Source organism: Anopheles coluzzii, chromosome 3 (genome assembly GCF_943734685.1).
Source record: "Anopheles coluzzii chromosome 3, AcolN3, whole genome shotgun sequence".
In the NCBI taxonomy this organism is placed as follows: Eukaryota; Metazoa; Arthropoda; class Insecta; order Diptera; family Culicidae; genus Anopheles; species Anopheles coluzzii.
The window spans coordinates 4,564,718-4,584,925 of NC_064671.1; the positions used below are offsets into that span (position 1 = coordinate 4,564,718).

At 45.9% G+C, this 20,208-nt stretch overlaps 2 protein-coding genes across 7 annotated transcripts in view; both read right to left on the bottom strand.

The window, feature by feature from the left end:
* LOC120955580 (voltage-dependent L-type calcium channel subunit beta-1) overlaps positions 1 to 20,208 on the bottom strand; it is a 100,421-nt gene that overhangs the window by 39,555 nt on the left and 40,658 nt on the right. For all 6 annotated transcript variants that reach the window (XR_005751795.2, XR_005751797.2, XR_005751796.2 and 3 more), the window contains exon 3: positions 15,310 to 15,345. Coding sequence is in view for 3 of the 6 variants with exons in the window: in XM_049608584.1 (XP_049464541.1) it covers positions 15,310 to 15,345 (36 nt within the window). In the remaining 3 variants the exon portion in view is untranslated. The remainder of the gene's footprint in view (positions 1 to 15,309; positions 15,346 to 20,208) is intronic.
* The window catches only part of LOC120955667 (ejaculatory bulb-specific protein 3-like), a 322,541-nt gene that overhangs the window by 25,046 nt on the left and 277,287 nt on the right, over positions 1 to 20,208 (bottom strand). The window lies entirely within an intron of this gene.

The following is a 20,208-nucleotide window of genomic DNA, read 5'->3' on the forward strand; positions in this document are numbered from 1 at the left end:
TGGGACTAATTGCAGTAAACACATGCAAAAAAGTGTCGGCTATAAACGGTAAATCGATTAAAACATGGATCAATTATGCATTCTTGCCATAAGGAATTATTAGAGCTCCCTGAAGATATGGGTAAGCCTTCAGCAATGCACACTTCAGGACGTTCGACTATTAGCTCATTCCAAATCAATTTACGGAGAAGAGAACATTTGACCAAGCCTACAAAAAACAGTTCTAATTGAAGAAAGGTTCTTGAATGTTTGAACCTACACTAATCTGCACAAAACCATAATGACTCCTTTTCCAACTAGAATTAAACTAGAACATCATCCATCATATTTCGTCTGCCAAAATCGCGGTGCAATCTGGTGTCGATTTCCCTGAGGTGAACCATACAAAGCACCGCGTCAGATAATTGTTAACCTTCTTTCGGTCCCGCCGTTCAAGGACTCGCGTCTAATGTCTCTAAGTATCCTATAAATACCTTGCACCACCACACAGAAATCCAAAGTGCAACGCCAAACGGGGAGCTGTCGGTGCCACCAGAGGAGATCACCTTTGTGTATGCGCTGATCCCAGTCTAATATCTATGCGTCAAAAATCAAACCCATTCCGACCAACTGCCCTCCGACTGCACACTGTAAAGACAGACATGCCGCCACGTTCTGCCTACGGCATCAATGATCGCGGGAGCGGGAGGAGGGAGAGGCCTTCAATTTGGGGAAATAAAAACCCGCCCCAAAGCCCGCTTCAATCGCGATTCCGCGCGCACGGTTAAGTACATTTTAATTGTGCACCCTCGAAGTGGATCGCTGCGTTTCCGCTGATCACCTTCTGGAGTGATGGCGCCGACAAACCGCCAAGCCCGCCCGGTAACATAATGCTCGGTACAGAGTCGCGCGAAGGCTTGATCCAATATCTTAAGGAGATTATTGTGCCAAATTCGCAAGCTCGAGGTTTGCAATGTCTCCCAACCCTCCCCTCCGCAGTCCATCTTAATTTGTGAGTGTGTGTGCGCGCTGCAGTCTAGGGAATGCGTCCATGCTTAAGCGAACGATCAATTATGGCAGCCGCAAAGGGGATTGCAATGGGTAAACGCTAATTTACTGCACCTTCGACGCGGCTGTGTTTTTTTTCTTTTCTGTTTGTGATTCGTCTTTATTGACTGGTGGTGGTGGTGTTTTTTGTGTGAACCGCTGATTGCCATCGTTTGGATCATTCATAAATTAAATTCATATTCAGCTCGCGAGCGGGTTTGCACGAACGGACTGATTTTTTGTGTGAGCGTTTGCACCTAATTGATTGAAGCGATCGACAACGGCGAAGGAAAGATGACTGACAGATGCATTATGATTGGAGATGGAGTGCAGAAAAGGAAGAAATGACCGAGTGCGGCACAATGGGTCGCTCATAATTGAACGGTTAAATCAAATAAGGAAATAACCGTTTGAGCTTTATAGAATAATAAAACGTTAACCGCACTTTGGTTCGACTTTTTCGTTTGATAATTAATAAACCAATCTAGGTTCCAATTACCAAAAGAATCTATCTAAGCAACTGCATCATCACGTTGCATACACTTAGAGTTCTTCATGCATCGTCTAATTCAAAATCTTCCCAAACGGAGCTTTAAAAACAGCCAAGCCACAAAGCAACAAACCCCAAAGTCGCCCATATCGTTTGCGTCCTAAGCATATCTCGCGTGAAGCATTGCAAACCCCTGCCCCTGGCCGGCGACCGGCAAGAAGATGAGGGTTTATGAGCGCCCCAAAATTATACCTTTCGGGTCAGAATTACAAACAGAGTAAGAAGCTCACACAGCAAAACGTTAAACAACCACCAACAGAACACGCAGCATCAACTGGTGTGTTTGTGTGTGTGTGTGTGTGTGTGAGTTTGTGCAAAATGTTTCAAGGTTTTGCGGGTCGTTTTATTATTATTATATGCATTAAATTATCTTTTACACTCCTCCCGAATCACGGTGCGTACCTGAAGGAGACCGACAGGAGGTTGTGGAGGGATGCTGCTCCACCGAACTACCCCGGAGGCATGCTTTGCGGTGCATGATGATTCTGCTCGAAGGCCACACGAAACCGTGGTACGAAAGCCAAAAAATTGGTAAATTCTTTCCGGGGCACGGGTTGAGAGGATTGATTTCGCTGGAAACATGCAGCTTCTGGGTTCTGTGTGCCGTCGCTCCAAACTTTTCTCTCGTTCCCGTTCTTCCCTCGGGCGGAATGAATGCATACCGATTCGGCCGGGGTAAGGATTGTGCAAGTCTTCCGGTGTGCGAATATACGTTTCGGGAGTTAGAAGACTCCCCCCAGCCACGTTCTCTCGTGGTCATGATTTCGTGGCACTGTTAATCCTTCGGTTCGAACGAAGTTTTGCATATTTCTGGCACGAGATCGCTTGACTACTTTCTGCTGTTACTGCTGCTGACTCACACGGTTGTGTGTTGGTGAAGCAGTGAACAAACACTGTTGCATACCACAGTTGTGCCGGGCTGGTTGCATGTTTGACCAGAGCGATCGAGCGAGAACACGCCGACAATTGGAGCATCCCCGAAACGTCCGACAAGACCTTGGACTGCAATTTTCGCAGGCTCGTTGAACGGGTTCCTTTCGTGCTCGTCTCTGCATTGTTCCTGGAGCGGAAAATCTAACGGTACTTCTTGGTCGGGACGAACCGGCCTGGGGTCTCCAGGACCGGACGCCATGTTGCTAGCGTTGCTCAGTCCCGTACAGATGAGATGACTCCCCACCGCCTGCAGCAAAGGGGCACGGGGACCGGACAACCGTTCAAACCGTTGTGTGGAGTGTGGAGCAAAGGAAACAAGGATCCAATAATAGGACAAACGATCAACAACGGCACAAATAAAAAGGCCAAACTGCACTACACGGGAGGGTACCGAGGGATGAGAAAGGGTTCGATTTGCTTCACAATTCCCGGTATCGAGGTATAAGGGCCGCTTGTTTGGCCGCAACACAACAGTTTGCACTCGAGCACCACCGGCATTTCGCCGCGCACACATATCGATGGATTAATGTTTCCGCCCTTTTCCGAAATTATAGCATTCGTGCAGTGAATCTTAATGAGAATCGCGTGTTTTTTTTCTGTATCTTGGGCTATCCCTCACGGGCGTACGGTGTAAACCCGTGGCATGTGCACATGCCCTGTATCCTTTCTCCAATTTTAAGACCCGTTGTTTTGTCGGCATAGATGATAGAGAGGGAGAGAGCGAGAGAAAGAGAGAGTGTGAGGGAGGTACGGATAATCCTGGAAGGATGATTGACTTTGCAGTTTTGTGTTGGTTGTCTTGTCTTGAAGTAACGGTAGGACATGAGAAAATTACTTCGCTCGATCGACGTGAAGGTGAAAGGAATGGGATGTATTCGACGAAATAAGTACAATTTTCACAGGAAGGATAGAACCGTTCGATACAATTAAATTGTATGGCATGGGAGTAAGTAACTACCGCACAGCAAAAACAAGAATAAAAGTGTTTGGTGTGAACAAAACAGTAACTGGTTCTTGCTGGGCAATGACAAATTGAGGTTTTATTCTTGGACGTTGAAATTGACCGGTGTTTGTGCCTTCAACAATGACATCATCGTCTTACGCCACTCGCTAAGTATTGTACCATTTGTTGTCCACGAATGGGCAGGTTGACCTGTTCAATATGCGTCTGACTTTGAGAAAGAAAACAAAAATGCGGGTAATAATTTTGCCATCAAAATTACCCAAAAATGTCCCTCCTCAAACATCTTAAAATCGAAAGTAATCCTCCTTCACAGAAGCGATATCCAACAGCATCTCAACATTCTGAGACAAAAGGGTTTAAAAAAGATCTAACAAATGAAAGAAAACATTGTAGAAACCGGAATCGTGGGCAGTAAATTCTTCGGGTCGTTCCCAGGTTCCCTCATGCAGCCGAAATTGCTGCAATGGTGTGAACCAGCCTAAACCAGTAACTCCATCGGCATGGACGGACACTGGCAATTCGACGGTGGTGGCAGCAGGAGCAGCAAGACAGCAAGAGCAGAAGTTGCCCAAACAGCATCCGCGCAATCGTCGTTCTCGCTTTCATCGCCATCGTTGTCGTCGTCTTTCGTCGGCTCGTCTAAGGTTTCCGGATTCGGGAAGGGGCTCCCACCGTTGGGACAACACCAATTTATGTACATTCTTGCATTAAACTCTGTCACCATGGTCGGTGGCTGTTGGCAGATCGGGGGAAAGAAACATACAACAGTACGAAGGTAGGAATTGAGGCTCGATTAATGATGGCCGGCAAGTGTCGCATTTCGTGAGCACTATTAATTTTAGTTGCATTTTCTTTACACAAACAAGTATTGGCCTTACAAGCCCTCCAATACCAAAACTGCACTGAGTTTAATGCACCAAACTCTTTTCCCGATATAATTAAAACAAATGAAATGCATTAAAAGCAAACATTTCAGCCAAAGATTACCGTGATAAAGAAACTTGTTTCGTGTTTGCTTACTTGCCAAATGTGCGATCCATTGTCCCGTTCCTCTGCCTTCCCCATGCTCGTTTGCAATCGGTTCGCTTGTTTGGTGGTAATGTTTGGTGGTTTGAATATTCTCCCCAACACCCTACCTACCTCCTGCAATCCACATTTCATGATAAATTAATGCTTCATTTATTTCGGGTACCCGTACACCGGACGGGACCGTCCGTAGAACGGGTTCTGTAGCTGTCTCCTCAGAAGAAAAAAAAAGACCAGCAAGAGATGATACTGCGCTCGGTGCGCTTTATGTGTTTAATTTTTAATACACCCTGCCTCCGTAGGCCGCCCAGAACGGCGAACAGTATCCAACCCGCAACGAAGACACGACATGCGAAATTCACATTTTCAGACGCTGCTGCTGCTGCAGTGAATATCAATTGTGGTGACCTTGAATATTTCGATTTCGTTTCGGGCCGCGGCTTGCGCGCGTTTCATTTCGCGTTAGTTTTGAGTGTCTGTGTGACGAAAGTGGCGAACAGAAAGCACGGAAAGAAACGCATTAAATACAAATATCAAACAGGGTAAAAAAGCATTTCAACCCCATCAGCGGTGCGGACACACAGCGGCTGATGCAAACGCGCATCGCGGAATTGCGCGAGCATCAATACCACACTACCATCGCCAACAGGCCCCGGTAACGTCCCATAGTCTGGAACTCATCGCGCAGGATCTCTGAGGAGATGGGTTTTGGAAGGGGGTACATTGTGGGAAAGAGTGAAGCAAAAATATATCAACAGTGCAGTTTTTGTTTTCGGTTTGTGTTGCTGCTGGTGCTGTACAGCGAGCCGGAGATCGGGAGAAAAGAAGAGATGCAGAGTGGCAAACGACACACGACGATCTTCCCACTCGTTCCAGGGCGCGAATATAAAACAGGCCCCACAACGGCGGTGTACAACGCGCGAAAACGTCCCCATTCTCGGCCCCACGCTCGTAAAGGAGGGTGAAACGAACGAGCCAGGACGTGAAACAAGGATAATGGATTTTATCTGATGAAATAATTTCACTGACATCCAGACGGGTGTTCAAGGTCAGGGTGAGCGAAAAATGTATCGCATGACTCATGAAAGAGCTAGCGTTGGTACTGGTTTGCTCTTTGGTAGGGCGGAATGTCAGCGGAAGTATGTTTTAGTGGACGATAGCAGGGTGGAATTAAAATTTCAATTAAACAACAAAGCGCTTCCTCACATGCTTATGGAAAACGGTATTGTATGTTTGTATTATGATTGGACCAGGAACTGTTCCATTTCCGGCTCGAGATTCAATGCACGTGTTTTCTCTAGCTGTATATTTTATTCAAAACAAAGTTCAATTCCACCGCAAGCCATGCTGCAAACAAGAACAACCACTTCAAAGTATCAAACAAGAACAGAGCTCGGTGTACAGATTGAACCAGAAAAAACAACAACACACACACAACAACGATCAATTTAAGACCTCAAATCACATACACAAAGGCAGGCGGATAAAGAGCAAAGAAAGTGATGCCCAGAATGCAGCCGACAGCGGATGCAAACCGTAGAGGTGCATCAAGCGGCATTCAAATCAAAGAGTACGAACGAACGAGAGCGCCTGCCGAAAAAAAACCGGAAGATAGTCTTAAAAGCAAGTGATTTATCTTTTGCGCCCGGATAGTGCGATGTCAGACGCATCGGATGCTGGGTGTTGGGGTGGTGGGAAGTATGCGACGAGGGCGAGTGCCCACCCAAGGAAGTGGGAAATTATCTTCCACGAGCTTCCTTTCGGTTGAGTGTGCTTCCTCGTTATGCGTGTCTTCAAAGTTCTGGGGCTCAACGTTGAAAGTGCAGCTCTGCATTTGAGCTGCAACCGGTTTGCAAGTTCTGGAGCCGGTTTTCTTGGTTTTTTGGCAAACCTGAGTCCCTCTCTGAGCCTTTTGGGGTGGATAGATGGCTTTGCTCCATATAAATGCAGTGGTTTTTCAGTGTGTATGTGCCAGTCTGTTGCGATCCGCTTCCTTTACGGTTGATACCTTTGCCGAAGGCCAACACACTGACATACTGACTGACACTTCGCTCACGCTTGCACTCTTGTGGTCGGGCGAAGCGCAGATGATGATGATGCATCTCCCCACTTCCTGTACGCTGGCGAGCCGGCGAAGGAATGCACCACGGCATCACGGAGGAAAAGAAGAAGGAACGCAAACACCAGCGAATCTCGTCACTGACGCAAACGATGATGAATCGACCGGAATGTGTGATGTTGATTCGGTTCCTTCGTCTTTGTTTTGCTTTGCTGCATACATTTCGCCCTCTTCTTTCGGTCTCCCAACGTCAGCCCAACACCGCCACCGTCTGCTCCCGATCTTCGTTATGTAACATTCGCAAACACAAGTTGTTCTCACTTTCTTCAATCGTGTCCTCGTTGTTGGGATGATTTATGCAACGACAGCACATGATTAGCGGCGTATGTACGGCGAGTACGCACACAGACACAAACATTCAAAAGCGTCAAACGCTGCCGGCGGAACACAATTTTTGCAAAGGCGCAAAATAAATGAACGAATAAATATTGCCGGTACTTCTATCTCTGTTCTGTGTGATTTTGAAGCAAGTGAGAAAAAAATGTCACTGTATCACCATACCACCTGTCAGGAACGAATTTCGGGAGCTGTCTACCTCCTGGTGTCCGTCCCTACCCGGACAAGTGAGGCCGACAAGCGAACAGTTTAACAACAAATAATACTAATTATTTATTGCCTTTCGCATTGCTTTCGGGGTCGGCTTAAGGTTAGCCACGGAATTTCGCTCCCAGATTCGCTCGCACGATCGATGATCGCTTCAAAGGATGATCCTGTGATGTGACGGTTAACATGGTCCGTAATTTAGGCCAAAAAAAAGTGTGCACGAAAAGTGTTGTGATAATCGCGCAACGCAAAGGGTGGCAAATGCTAATGACAGTCGAGGGGAATTCTTTCGATGGCAGCTAAACAGTACCGCCCTGCGAACTGGCTTAAGTGTGCGTACTTTATTTGCGCGAGTGAATAATTTACCCGTGGCAAGTGTTTCTTCATATTTTTTGGGTACGAAATTCCGTTCCGTTTTGATCTTCTTAATGAGCTAACCCTTGAGAAGAGATGAAGTATAGTATATACAGCTGACTGAAACCACTTATACTAAAACATTTGTTTAATTTAACTTCTCTGTCACTAATCCTGACTGAAAATGTTTAAGATATTGGGAACATATTGAAGAACAATTCATTTTTTCATTCATAAATACCTTGTATTTGGCTTTCTTTCTTTTAAAACACGTTCATTGTTAAGGGTTATACGGCATGTCATGTTTCTGTTTCACATGGGCTAATTTTTACTTGCCGTCAAGTGACCGTGGCTTTTCCCCTTCTTTCCTTAACCTCCCAGCTTTCCCCTTCGTTCAGTTGTAGCATCGATTGCAAGAATGTCTTACTTTGATCGATGGCACCGGTTAATCCCTCCCGCACGCAAACAACTACTCGCTCTCGAGGAGGTCGGTTGTGGTAGCACACCCACTCACCCAGCATCCCATCCCAGCCACGATCGTACGCCAGCGTCTCGGTACGGACGTTTGAAATAGAATTATTTTTACCTTCTCCCGTTACCACTTCCATTACTATAAAACCAACCCGATGGAGGAAGTTTCCGAGCGCGAGAAAATGGACGCTTCCCTTTTTTTCTGCTGCTGCTGCTTGGTTTGAATTTTCAAGCAGGATTTATTCATGGACAGCGCACACTTAATGCTGTCTAGTTTTTCCAATTTAGATTGCCTTTTTTCCACCACCCAGAAAACCATACGAGATGCACTCGGCAGACGCGGGTCTTCTCTTGTTCTGTGCTCCCGCTCCTCCCGGCTGTGATGCCGGCCAAAACAGCCAACACATCCACCAGACTGGGTGGAATCAAAACTGATGTAATCGAGGATCGCGTGTAGTTAGAGGGGGAAGGGCCTGGTGTGTGTGTGTGTATTTGAGAGTGTGTTTTGCTACTTAAGAAAACATAAACATTCGTCGATGGAACATGGCAAACGACGCGTTTGTTCGGTGTGATCTTGCTGGTGGGAGGGAAGGACGGGACAGTAGAGAAGAAGCGAGATGCTAAGAGTGCTAGCATTATAGCAGATTACTTCTTTCTCTCGCACATCCTCCCCACGATCAGATCCACCTTCAACCAGCAGCAATAATGCGCGCCTCGGGCCTTATGCACACGGAGTACAATTAATTATTTTTAATATCTACGTTGCGTTAATTTTAGATTTTTCATGTGACAGAAATTTGTTCCCACTTGCGCCACTTGCGGCTGGTGTCTTGCGGCTGGCGAGGTGCTGGCGCGTGCGTTTGCGTGGCGGGCGTACGGCGAAGTACCGTAGCCAGTACGCCTCCGGGCAACCAGATCCGGCCGGCTCAGCTGGTGCGCGTTGATGATATTTTGAATTTTCTTTCCCCCGCGCTTGGGTTGGGAACGGAGAAGAAGATGCTGTTGAAGGTTTTTTTTTTATTGTGTTACTCCGCCAGGACATGGAAGACGCAACGCTGCGCTAATAAACGCGAAAAGAATGAAATTTTAAGAGGTTTTTCGGTATTTCGTGAGCATGTGCAAGTTTGAATGTTAAAAAAGAAGATGCTTTTATGAAGCGTTGCTTCGGTTGTCTAATAGCACCCGTCCTGTCCCATTAAAACGAGCGTGCGTGCTTAGTGTGTGCTGAGTGAAATGGCGCAAAGGCGTAATAAATTTTATTAATTACTCCCACGCGAATAAGTAAATCCAGTGCGTCAACTGTTTTATTTCGTGCGCCACTCGGGCCGGGCCGGGCGAGCCAGAAACAGTTGGCAATTGATGACTTTTAAGCGAACGCGTTCGCTAGCATAATGCTCGATGTGCGCCGATGTGAATCATGCAATCCTTTGCGGAAAACACATCATTAAGGCACGAACGCTGCACTGAACGTGTGTTGAAAAGCATGAATGGCCAGCCAACGCCCAGAGGCTGTGCACTTGTAGGGTGCCTTTTTCTTTTATTTGCTCTTCCGTGCAATTCTTTCCCGTCTGAATGTGCATCAGGCGCTGCTGCAAGCGAAGACAAGATGCATCTGTCTCGCGTTTCGTGGCAAGAGCTGCTGATGCACACGTGCCGTTCCGTGCCGTAAAAGGGGCTTGGGGAAAAAAGTGCACGAACGTGAAGAAAGCATAAGAAAATCCGAAAACGAACGCGCAACCGAACGAACGATGTTGGAATTTCCCAAAATTCTCAAGCCAGAAGATCATCGCGGGAAATACCGTAACCGGAAATAATTATGTGCTGCAGCATGCTGTTCCAGTGCATCCGTGCGGACGGGCTCGAGCATGCATTCCTTCTTACCGTGTGCACACGTTGGCGCATGGTTGTGATTCATCCGGCAGCAATGGAGCGGCGACCCTGGGTGAAAGGGACACTTGGACTAGTGTTGCAATTTAATTCATGCTTTTTTGTGCTGATTCATTCGCCCTGGGGCAGATAAAGTAATTCATGAGTAATTTCATCGTTGCAGGATGTAATGAAACACATTCACAAGTAAAAGTATGAGTCAGATACTCTCCTTAAGATACACCCAAGCCTTTGCCATGAATCTACAAAAAAGATATTATCGAACATAACCTCAATGCGATGTCGCAGCATGCAATTTTTGGCAGCTTCTGTGCCGAGACGGGGAACGATTTATGTGACGATTATTATAGAAATAATTCAACACCCCCAACAACTGACGGGACCATACACAACTTCCTGTCAAACAACGCACTGCGTCCACAATTCGTCGCACAAACTGTGAAGAAGCGCTGCAGTTGTACACACTAACTGGGAGCAGTGGTGGTAGTGGAAGAATGTAATAAATAATTTTAATGAACGTTCTTACGTAAGCTCCCGAAACCTCGTGGAAACACTGTACAAGCAAACGCAAACGGCATGGGACTGTCTCTTTGTGAGGGAGAAAACCATCCACTGTGCGGTGGGAGAAAGGCGACGAGCAAAGGATTTAAAATCTTCATTCGTTGTGCTTTGACATCAATGATGCAGAGCCGATACTCCAGGCACATCGAATCGCCCGTGGTACCAGCATGTTGTTTTTATTCCGCTGTTGAAACTCATAAGATGTGGATTAACTCTTTTTCCCGGGACCGTGGTACGAGCCGGGCTTAGAATATTTACTTTGCCGCCGGGGACTTCCCGTTTTTGGTGCTGTGCGGATTATGGGCGGAAAATGTGTTGCAAGGAACGGCGCTGGCGGAAGACATTGAGCGAACAAATGGTGTGTTAAAGGGTACAATCGATTATTTGTGACAAGTTGGAATGAATGTTTTTACCTTGATTTGTAACAAAAAGGTGTGTCAGTGGATGATATAGGTCGATTTTGTAGATTGTAGTGGAAATATTTTACAAAATTAGTAAAATGTGATTGAACAAAATCGTTGCAACACAGGAAACTTCTTTCAAAGACAACACGACCGATTATTACCAACAGTGCGCTCAACACATCACAGAACATAAAACTCTCTCCACGGCCCGCGAGTGTGTTGGAGTGTCTAGAAAACATTGCAACAGCAATGATCGCGTGTGTGTGTGTGTGGATCCCGCATACGCAGCAAAAGGCCAAAAATAACAAGCCAACCCCCCCGCCCCAACCGAATTGATGGGGCGCGTCCGGAAAATTGTCACTTGCGATTGCCATCCAACCGTCCCGGGGGCAAGCAGGAACAACGGGAGACGGTTCCAATCTAATGCCCCGAGGGCAGCATATCCAGAGGAGCGTGTTGGCGAGTGCTGTTGCTGTTGCTGCGACCAACATTTTTATTGGCACCCGGTATGGAGCGAACTAGCGGCAAGCAACAACCGCGACACATTGCCCGTAAACTCAACGCAAACAACAAACTGTCTCCACTGTCTCTGTCCAAAAATAAAATGCAATAAAAGTGTGTATTTGCCTTGTGTATTTGCCGTGTGCTCCCGTTTCGTAGCGGCGTGGATCGTTCCCGTACGTCTGAGGATCGTTTATGATCGCCGATGCACACACACAGCAGGGGCGAACATTTCATTTCGATGTTCCGCGGACACGTGTGGGAGAGTGGTTGTAATTTTTGTGATGAAATTGTTGTGAAAATATTCTATCAAAACCTGAGCTAATGATTCAGATGAAATAACGTGCGGGATGAATCCTTTTGCTGTACAAATCCGATGGAAATACGTTGACTCAATTCCGAGAAGTACCTCCGGGTAACATATTTCATTTAATTATAATTCTAACCTACGCCTCCAGGAAGAACAAAACGCGCAATAAATGAAGTTGCTTAGCACGCTAACATGAAGCAAGAGAGCAGAAGAGAAAGAGAGAGAGAGAGAGCAAGAAAGCGCGCTAGCGAAGGAAGAAATGCAGAAAACATTATATTTAAAACAAAAATGGATGCTTCTAGAAATTGCAGAAAAGGGTTGCAAAAGAACACCAGCAAAACATAAGAAGGAAATACATAAGAACAAATCAAGCGTAGGATTCGAAACAAAAAGAGGCAAGCCATAGGCACCGCTACTTCCTGTACCGGCGCGATGATAGCCTTGGGTACAGCAACATATCAAATAAAGGGTCTCCACGTCCGTTCGTTTGCGCACTATTTCACACTAATTTGTAACTGGTCGATCGGTTGCTCGTTTTTGTGTGTGTCTTCTATCTCTTCCGCCGTTCAGTACGATTGTCGATTGCCCTCCCCATTTAACGAAGCATTGTTTCGCTCGGTGAGCGTTCTAATTTGCAAAACAACGTGTATGCCGAGCCACCTATCAACGCGTCGTACTCCCGAGGGTAACGATAGCAACAAACAAACAAAAACATGGCTGCCCAAAAACAACACCAAACATTCCAGCCAGGCGTCCTGCAACGACCGTAGCAAAGAGGAGTCACATCATGATCATCATGTCTATTGTGCTGGGTGCTGCTTCTCGAGTCGCTCCGAGGGACGGCCAAAAAAACAAAACAACGTTCTAGCCCTCGTCCACAATATGGCGCCCAAGCCGGTCAAGTCACGTGTGGAGTGTGAGAGGAAATCACCATTTCTCCAGGAACTCGAATCGCCAAAATCGGCGATCACCGCCCCTCGGCAAAACGGCGGCTCTTCTAACACAAACCTTCTAACGCAGCCGTTGCTCTCTATCTATCGTTCAAAAATGCAAAAAACCCGTTCCGTTCGCGCTCGATTCGGATCATCGATCTTGCCGATAATATGTGGGCCAGTCGGTTGTGTATGTGTGCGTACGCGTGTGTGCTTCCTTTGGCCCGTTTACCGTTATTTCTTATGCTCTAAAACCTGATCCCGAGTGAGGTTAGATTGTTCCTGGGATTTTGCAGTAATTTTCTTTAGCGAATGTTGTAGTTTTTGCTTGGCTTGGGTGGTGCAGTTTTTGGGTTTGATGGCAAGATCTGGTTACGGCTTCCTTTGGGTAGCAGCAGATTGCGTGTACGATGTGGTTTGAGCCAAGATTGAACGGTCCAGAATAGTTTCAGTGGGTTCCACTTCTTTACCTTTTCTTGTATGGTGTACAAGAGCTCCAAAGACCTTTTAGAACTGTTGATGAAGGAAGCAAAAGTGGGATCATTTCCGTGTTTTTTCGATTCAATTCGATCAGATGAGCTGAAAGTCTTTATTGCGATAATTGTATCGATGGATATTTTCCCTAAGGGAAGTCTTATGTTGAATTTATTATATATTGCCAAATCGCTTCTCGGTAAAACCATATAACACCTCGCAATTAGGCATATCGTGAGAAACTATGAGCTAGCCTTCTATGGGGAAAACCCAACATTTCCTTTCCGCAGCGTTATTCCTCTATTTCAAGATACCTCCTTATAAGCTCATAACAAAAACAATCCCCCTTCAACAAACATGTATCGCACACCTTTCCGCATCGGTTGACAGTTTCGTTCGCGCTTTTCCTGTCCGTTTGTTTGTGGTTGGATGAACTTTTTCTCCCGCACCTAATACTCACACCCCGACCGTCCCGATGCTCCTGCTGCCAGGTGAATGGAGCGTCGCAGGGAAATTTTCACATTTGAACATCATTAGGCGTGGAGGAGTGGTTTTCGGAGCGCTCGGGAGTAGCACCCAGGTATATCAGCATGGGTAACTATTTAGCACCCCCCTGACGAAAAAAAATACCCCCAACCAGTGGAGAATGTTGACGGTTAGCCACAAAGTACGGGGTGACGAGCATCCACCGAAACCACCAAGCGCAACAGAAAGTTAAAACAACGGGGCGACGATCGACGACGAAAGACCAAAAAAAGGCAACGAAAAATACTCAAAGCAACATCAATCTTGCGCTCAAATCTAGATTTAATGACAAAAACTAATTACACTTTTCGGGCCTTCGTTGTGTGTGTGTGAGTGTATAGTGACAGAAGAGGGAGAAGGGTAACTAAGGAGGGAGTACTGCGCAACTTCGCAACGTAACCATCGCGCCTAGCGCAAACGCAATCGCACTCCGGCGCACGGTATCTAATTTCAACTTTCTTTGTTGATGTTGCTTATAGCGAGTGCTGCCTTTTCGTCTCACATCTCGTTTTGGCTCAGTTTTTGGGGTGTTTGAAATTTGAACTATTTTACGGGTTGGTCGAAAAGTTACTCATCCCCCCTAAAATAGGACAAGGTTTATGAAAGTATAACTGTCTTGAAGAAGTGATTTTGGTTTGAAAATATTAACTGTACTTCTTCGCCAATCCCTCAGCTCATGTTTTTATATCCAACATACTAATTAAAAAAGTATGATATGAGGGATCACTTTTCATCTCACCCACCCTCTGCACATGATCTTGCGATTGCGGAGCTGAGATACTTGAACGAAATCGCTTCGCTAGCGCTTCCCACTAAGTCCGTTCTTTGTTTTTGGTCGTGTTGTCCAACACAGTGCCCAAACGCGGGTGGGGGAAACGGCAATTGCGACCGGCCCGAGAGCAACGCCGGGCCGGAGAGTCTTACGCTCCGATAATAACAGCCGCCAGGGAAAAGTGATTAGCCACGAATATGATTATTATAATCATGCGTACATCGGGCATGAGCAGTTGATCGCACACGAAACGGCGGGGGGGAGAGGTGTTGGAGAGTGGACAGCATTAGAGGACGGAATCATCGTACGTCTCGCCGTACGAAACAGTCACGCTTTCCGGTTCCGCGAGTGTCAAGTCGTTTCGTAAGCCCGCCCGAGCCCTTCGCTCGACCGTCTCTCGTGTTTTTTTTCGGTTTTTTTGGGAGTTAATTTTTCGGAGGGTGTTCGTTGGTGCCGAGATTAGTCTTACGTACATACCTATGATTATTACAGCTCACTTCTTGTGGTCTGAGCTCGGCGTTGGTTGTGTTTTGTGTTGCTGTTTTATTTTCACCCTTTCCCTACGCGCAGTGTAGACTTTGTTTTTCACTTGTGCGTGCGTTCGATCGATCGCAACGCAACGAAGCGAGAGTAAATTAACGATCTTGAGCTAAATAGACAAAAAAGTAGAGGAGCAACACCAACCTACGGCAAACCACGACAGGCTTAATGAGGAAATGTAATGACAGTCATTTTTGCCGCCGTTGTTGAAATGGGCCGGACAATTGTTGGATGGAATGTTTCGGGGGAATCGTTTTCTTTTTTTCACGTGTGATAGATTTTATTATTACGAACGGAATGCCGCTAGTGTTTGGTTTGTGATGATGAAAGGATGTGATGTGAGTGTTTACTATGAGGTGTCATATCTGTGACGTGTCGGCAGGATGATGATAAATTTCGAACTAAAACAATACTTACTTTTGATGATATTAACGTTAGCGTCGGAGACGATTCCTGCAACGAGAAGAAACAAAGAATGATCTATTAATTCAAGAAGAATGCAATAGCAATACACAACCATCGTTTGAATCAAAACAGTATTAGCATTAAGGTTAAGTAAAGCAACTGTTCCGTTTCCAGATTGCCACCCACAGCGAAACCGAAAAAGGAGGAGCTCGGTTTCTTCTTTGTCCTTCGACGGCCCCTCCACCGAAAAGCCGTTCTCTTTTGCCAGTGCTGCAATTTGAAGTACGCTTGTGACGCACAGCCAAACGCACTGCTCTTATTATGTGTGCTAATTATTCAAATGGCTAATTACTCATACAATAAACGGTCGGTTGATTCCCGGGCGGATACGATTTGCTGTTTGTTTGCTTTCGGTCGATGGAAGCGGGACAGATTCTCACGAGCGCGCCTGCGAATGGGTAAATGAGCCCCGAAAAGTGCGGCAATGCGTTCACTTCCTATCGTAATTGTTTATTTGGAGCCCTCGAGCAAAAACCAAACAAAAAAAACCCAGACAATAGTATGTATCGTGAACTTGAACTTGAGCAGCATTGCTTTTGGTGGACAAAGACGAACGAAAACGGAAAGAATCTTACCAATGGACCAGACACCAGCAAGAATGAATCAAGGGAAGTGCTAACGATGGATGAATAAATGCGCTTTTTGTGAGGGTTTTGATTAAATTCCGTGAAATCATTCTGCCATTGAAAACTGCAGATAAGCTCAAATTGTTACACGTAAAATTAAGTGATTTATCCCATTACGTTTAAGAGAACGACATAAAAATTTGGCATTTTGAGGAAACTAAACACTTCCGAAACGGGCACGGACAGTCTCAGTACTATAAGAATAACAATTTCATTGCCCTTCCCTTCCACAATTTCCCTATTGCGCATCGCACTCGGAAAGATAAAATAGTTGTTTCGGTTTGCTACCACGTTGGCAGAGCGTACAGCAGTTTATGAAACACATAAAACCGGACGAAATAAGACACGTAATGAACCGACAAACGAAGGCGGAAGAAGAGCCAAAAAAACGTTAAAAAGCATCATGTTTAAACAGTAAAACGACAACCGAAACGTCACCCATGCGCATCGAGCATAGGCCACAGACGTGGACCCGGTGCCCGGTGGCCGGCAGTAAAAGACTCGGTGCTGCTGCACTTGGGTGACATTTATGAGCATTTTTAAGCGATCGAAGCGACGAAGACGCCACAACGACGCGTACGACGTGTGACAGAGGCATGTTTATGTTTTGTGGCAGCGTTCTAGGACGGCACTCTGCTGATAGCACGAGGGTGATAGGTAATTAAGACAGTACGAGGTGTGAATGTTGATAGTGAAGTATGAGCGACTTTTATATTTTAAGGCTCGGTACATTACGCTTCTTTTGGATAATACTTTATTAGGAAATTCTTAACGTTTTCCCCATCGAATATGGCTACCTTTGTTATTATCATCCATCATTTTTTTTAGAAAGGATAACACGAGCACTAAGCAACTGTACATGTTCACCCTCCCCTTCACGGTACGTCTGCGGAACTAAGAATTCATTAAGATTCCACCAGGAATTCCCACATTCCAATGTTATTTCGAAATTGAACATGCTGAATGAATCGATACGATCAAAACGGCAAATTGAGAATCGCATGCCTGTAATGTTGAGCAAAAATATCCTCTTCCACTCGAAAGAGCAAGAACGAAAAAAAACCCCTCAAACCCCAAACTCCCAAAATCAAACGCAAACTTAGGCGCTTAAATTATGCATACGGATGAAGGTTGGGACTTGCGAAACGCCAAAGACTGTACACACACACACATACGATCGATTTAAAATCAGACTTCGATGGGTTTTCTTTACGTGTGCAAGTTGCGATTGAATTTGAAACCTTACTAACAACAACAACACAGTATAAAAAAGAGCCCCCGCAAGCCCAAACTTTTGTATGCCGTTTTGCAAAGCGCAAAAACACACTGTCCTTCAATCAATGGTCCGAGCGGGCCGCAAAAATTGTGAACCGAAACCCGATTCAGAAAGCCACCCAACACTTGACGGGAAGCAGGAGCACACTCATAAGGGCACGTGAAGAGAGCGAGGAGGAGGAGGAGGAGGAGGAGGAGGAGGAGGAGGCAACACATAACCTTAAGAATCGGTGGAACGAAAATGAAAAGGTTCAAAATGGAAAATTGAATTTAGATTGCTTCATATAGAGCGCATGATATCGCAATCGCTTCATCGAGACGTGCGGCAAACGGTGCTGCCTCGGGTTTCGATTCGGGTTTTATGTAGGGCATATTTTCCCCTGACCTCCTCTCTGTGCTTGGCCATTACCGGGCTAAGTTGCGTGTCCCCTTGCGAGAGTATCCTGGAAGATGAAACTATTTTTGCTGGAGGAAAAAATAATCCTCGACTCCATTGCAACTGGAACTGGAATGCGATACAAAGTCGCAGAAAGGGATAGTCGGTTGCGGTCCTCTTACTCATTGGCAACTAATGAATCATTCCAGGCAGTGGAACTCTTCTTCTGACTCATAGCGATTGGGCAACACGTTTCAATGCTTCAGGTAGATAAGTTTCCTATAATATCAACTGCTTACCTTCATGCTTATTAAATGAGCATTATTTTAATAATAACGCTGTGTTTAGTGTTCTTTTGTTCTCCAGCACGTTCAAAAAGCCCTCCTGTGGTTTATGCGCAAACTGTGCAAAGGTAACCCAGGAAGCTGAATTGTGCAAAAGACCCAACACTTGAACGTCGGCCAACAACTCACAGCTTAGACCGGCCAGTCAGCAGAACTACTCGTACGTGAGGAAGAACATGTGGATGGCAACTCATAATTGATGATCGTAAGCAGTGCCAAACGAAGAAGAAAAAAAAGGACCGCGCAACAACCGATCGACATCTTTAGCCGAGACCCTATCCCAAATGGCAAGAAGGACATGCGGCAAACGGCAACAGACTTTCGAAGGCTGTGTGGTGGAATGAACGGCAAAACAACAACTACGTACGTCTCAGTACGCTTAAAGCGTTGGTCACCGTTGCTAGGCTACTGTGGCTGAAATGGCTGTAAAAAGGAGCAACAAAAAGTCTTGAAGCGACCTCAAAAACTCAACCTCTCGACGAAAGGATCCCGAAAGCGGTCCGGTTGCATTTGATGACGCCTCGGACGCCGGTAGGTTACGCCGATAAATTGAACTAATTCCTGGAACTATGAAATGACCGTGCGAATAGTTACCGTTCGGAAACGGTTGGATTTCGAAGTTGGTGAGCAAATATCGCGGAACCGTCGTGCGTAGCAAGTGGCTACTCTTTACCTGCGCCCGTGGAACACAATGATAAAAGAAAGAGAGGAATAATAATTCGCTGCTAAATGTGCGATGTATGTAGCTTGTAACGATCAGATTTAAGGTTCAAAACAAGAAACAAATGTTATCTAACATCGACAATCTTAAACCATTGCGGAAGTCAAGTAATCACGCTACACAGTAATCACACTACACAAGCACGAGTATTACCTGAACATCACTGCGTTCCTCAATTGCTTTGCAATAATTATTTCAATTGTTTTCGCCCACCACCTAATAACGCTCGGTTCACCGTCAACAAATCTTCCCATTGAGGCCAATTTTCTGTGAGGCCAACCGTGCAGGGTTCAAAGTTCTCAAACGCAAGCCTCCAGCAGCAAAATAGGCTCTAATTCACGTCACGGTCAGCAAAGAATCCCGTTTTGTTCTTCCATCCAGAGGGTGGATAAATGAAGATTCCCAAACTATCTCACCACATGGAGAGAGAGAGAGAGAGAGAGGAAAAAAACGCCTCAACTTTCCATAAATGCCCCAGCGGGGTAAAGGAACAAACAAAAAACATGATATTCAAAACATATTCAGCCACAGGTTCACTTGCAGCCAAGCAGGCAGGCAATTACGCGCAGCGAGTGGGTAGCGCCACCCTCCCCAGGGGAGGGGGCGGGAGTAGGAGGGAAAAGCTCAACTGCACCGTTTATCATGGGTTAAATGGTTTGATTAATCAAATTATTTTTCCGCTCCGTCAGGAACCGTTTGAGAATCACGTGTTTCTTTCGCTCTCTCTATTCTTCATAAGAACATTTCGTTGCGCCTGTCGTGTACGTTCTGCATGAAACGCGACGAGCACGGGAGAGAGAGAGAGAGAAAGGGTAAATCGGTGATCATAGTTGGTGCTGATTGAAACGATCATGAAACAGACAGGCATCTCCGTTCGATCCGGGAGGATGTTTGCAATGCTCCCGAACACCCCGAAAAAACTAAAACAAGATTAGATACGGAAAATCGTGCGCTTTTCTTCCCTTTTCCCTTGCTCAAAAAGAATGGTTAGAAAAAGACTGTGAATAAAAGATTCACATCACCCACCATCCACCATCCTTCCTTTCTGACCCTGCAACGGGCATAAATTATGCTGATCAATCTCCCCGGAGCGAACTGCCAACAATGGAATCGGTGGGGTGGCAATGAGCCTTTCTCGCTGTACGAAGCAGTACAGAAAACCAATAGCCTCGGACTCGGTGTGTGTGTGTGTGTGTGTGTGTGTGTGTGTGAGTTGAGTGGGGGGCCACCGGCAGTCGTGGCTTTCGCCTCCCCAAGGGTGTTTATGGAGTAATTATTAAATTGTTTACCCGAACAATACAGCCGGAATCGATTTTTTGGGCAGGAAGTATTTTCCTGCCTTCTGCAACCTTCTCGCTTCTCTTTAAAGCTGGAGCATTGGTTCGTGCGAGTTCTCACAGTGCCGGATGAATGGTACACAGCGAGAGAAAAAGAAGAAGCCGAGAAACTTATACACACAACTTTTCCCATTTCAATTGCTCGGTGTGCGTTCGATTATCGTTTATTTTA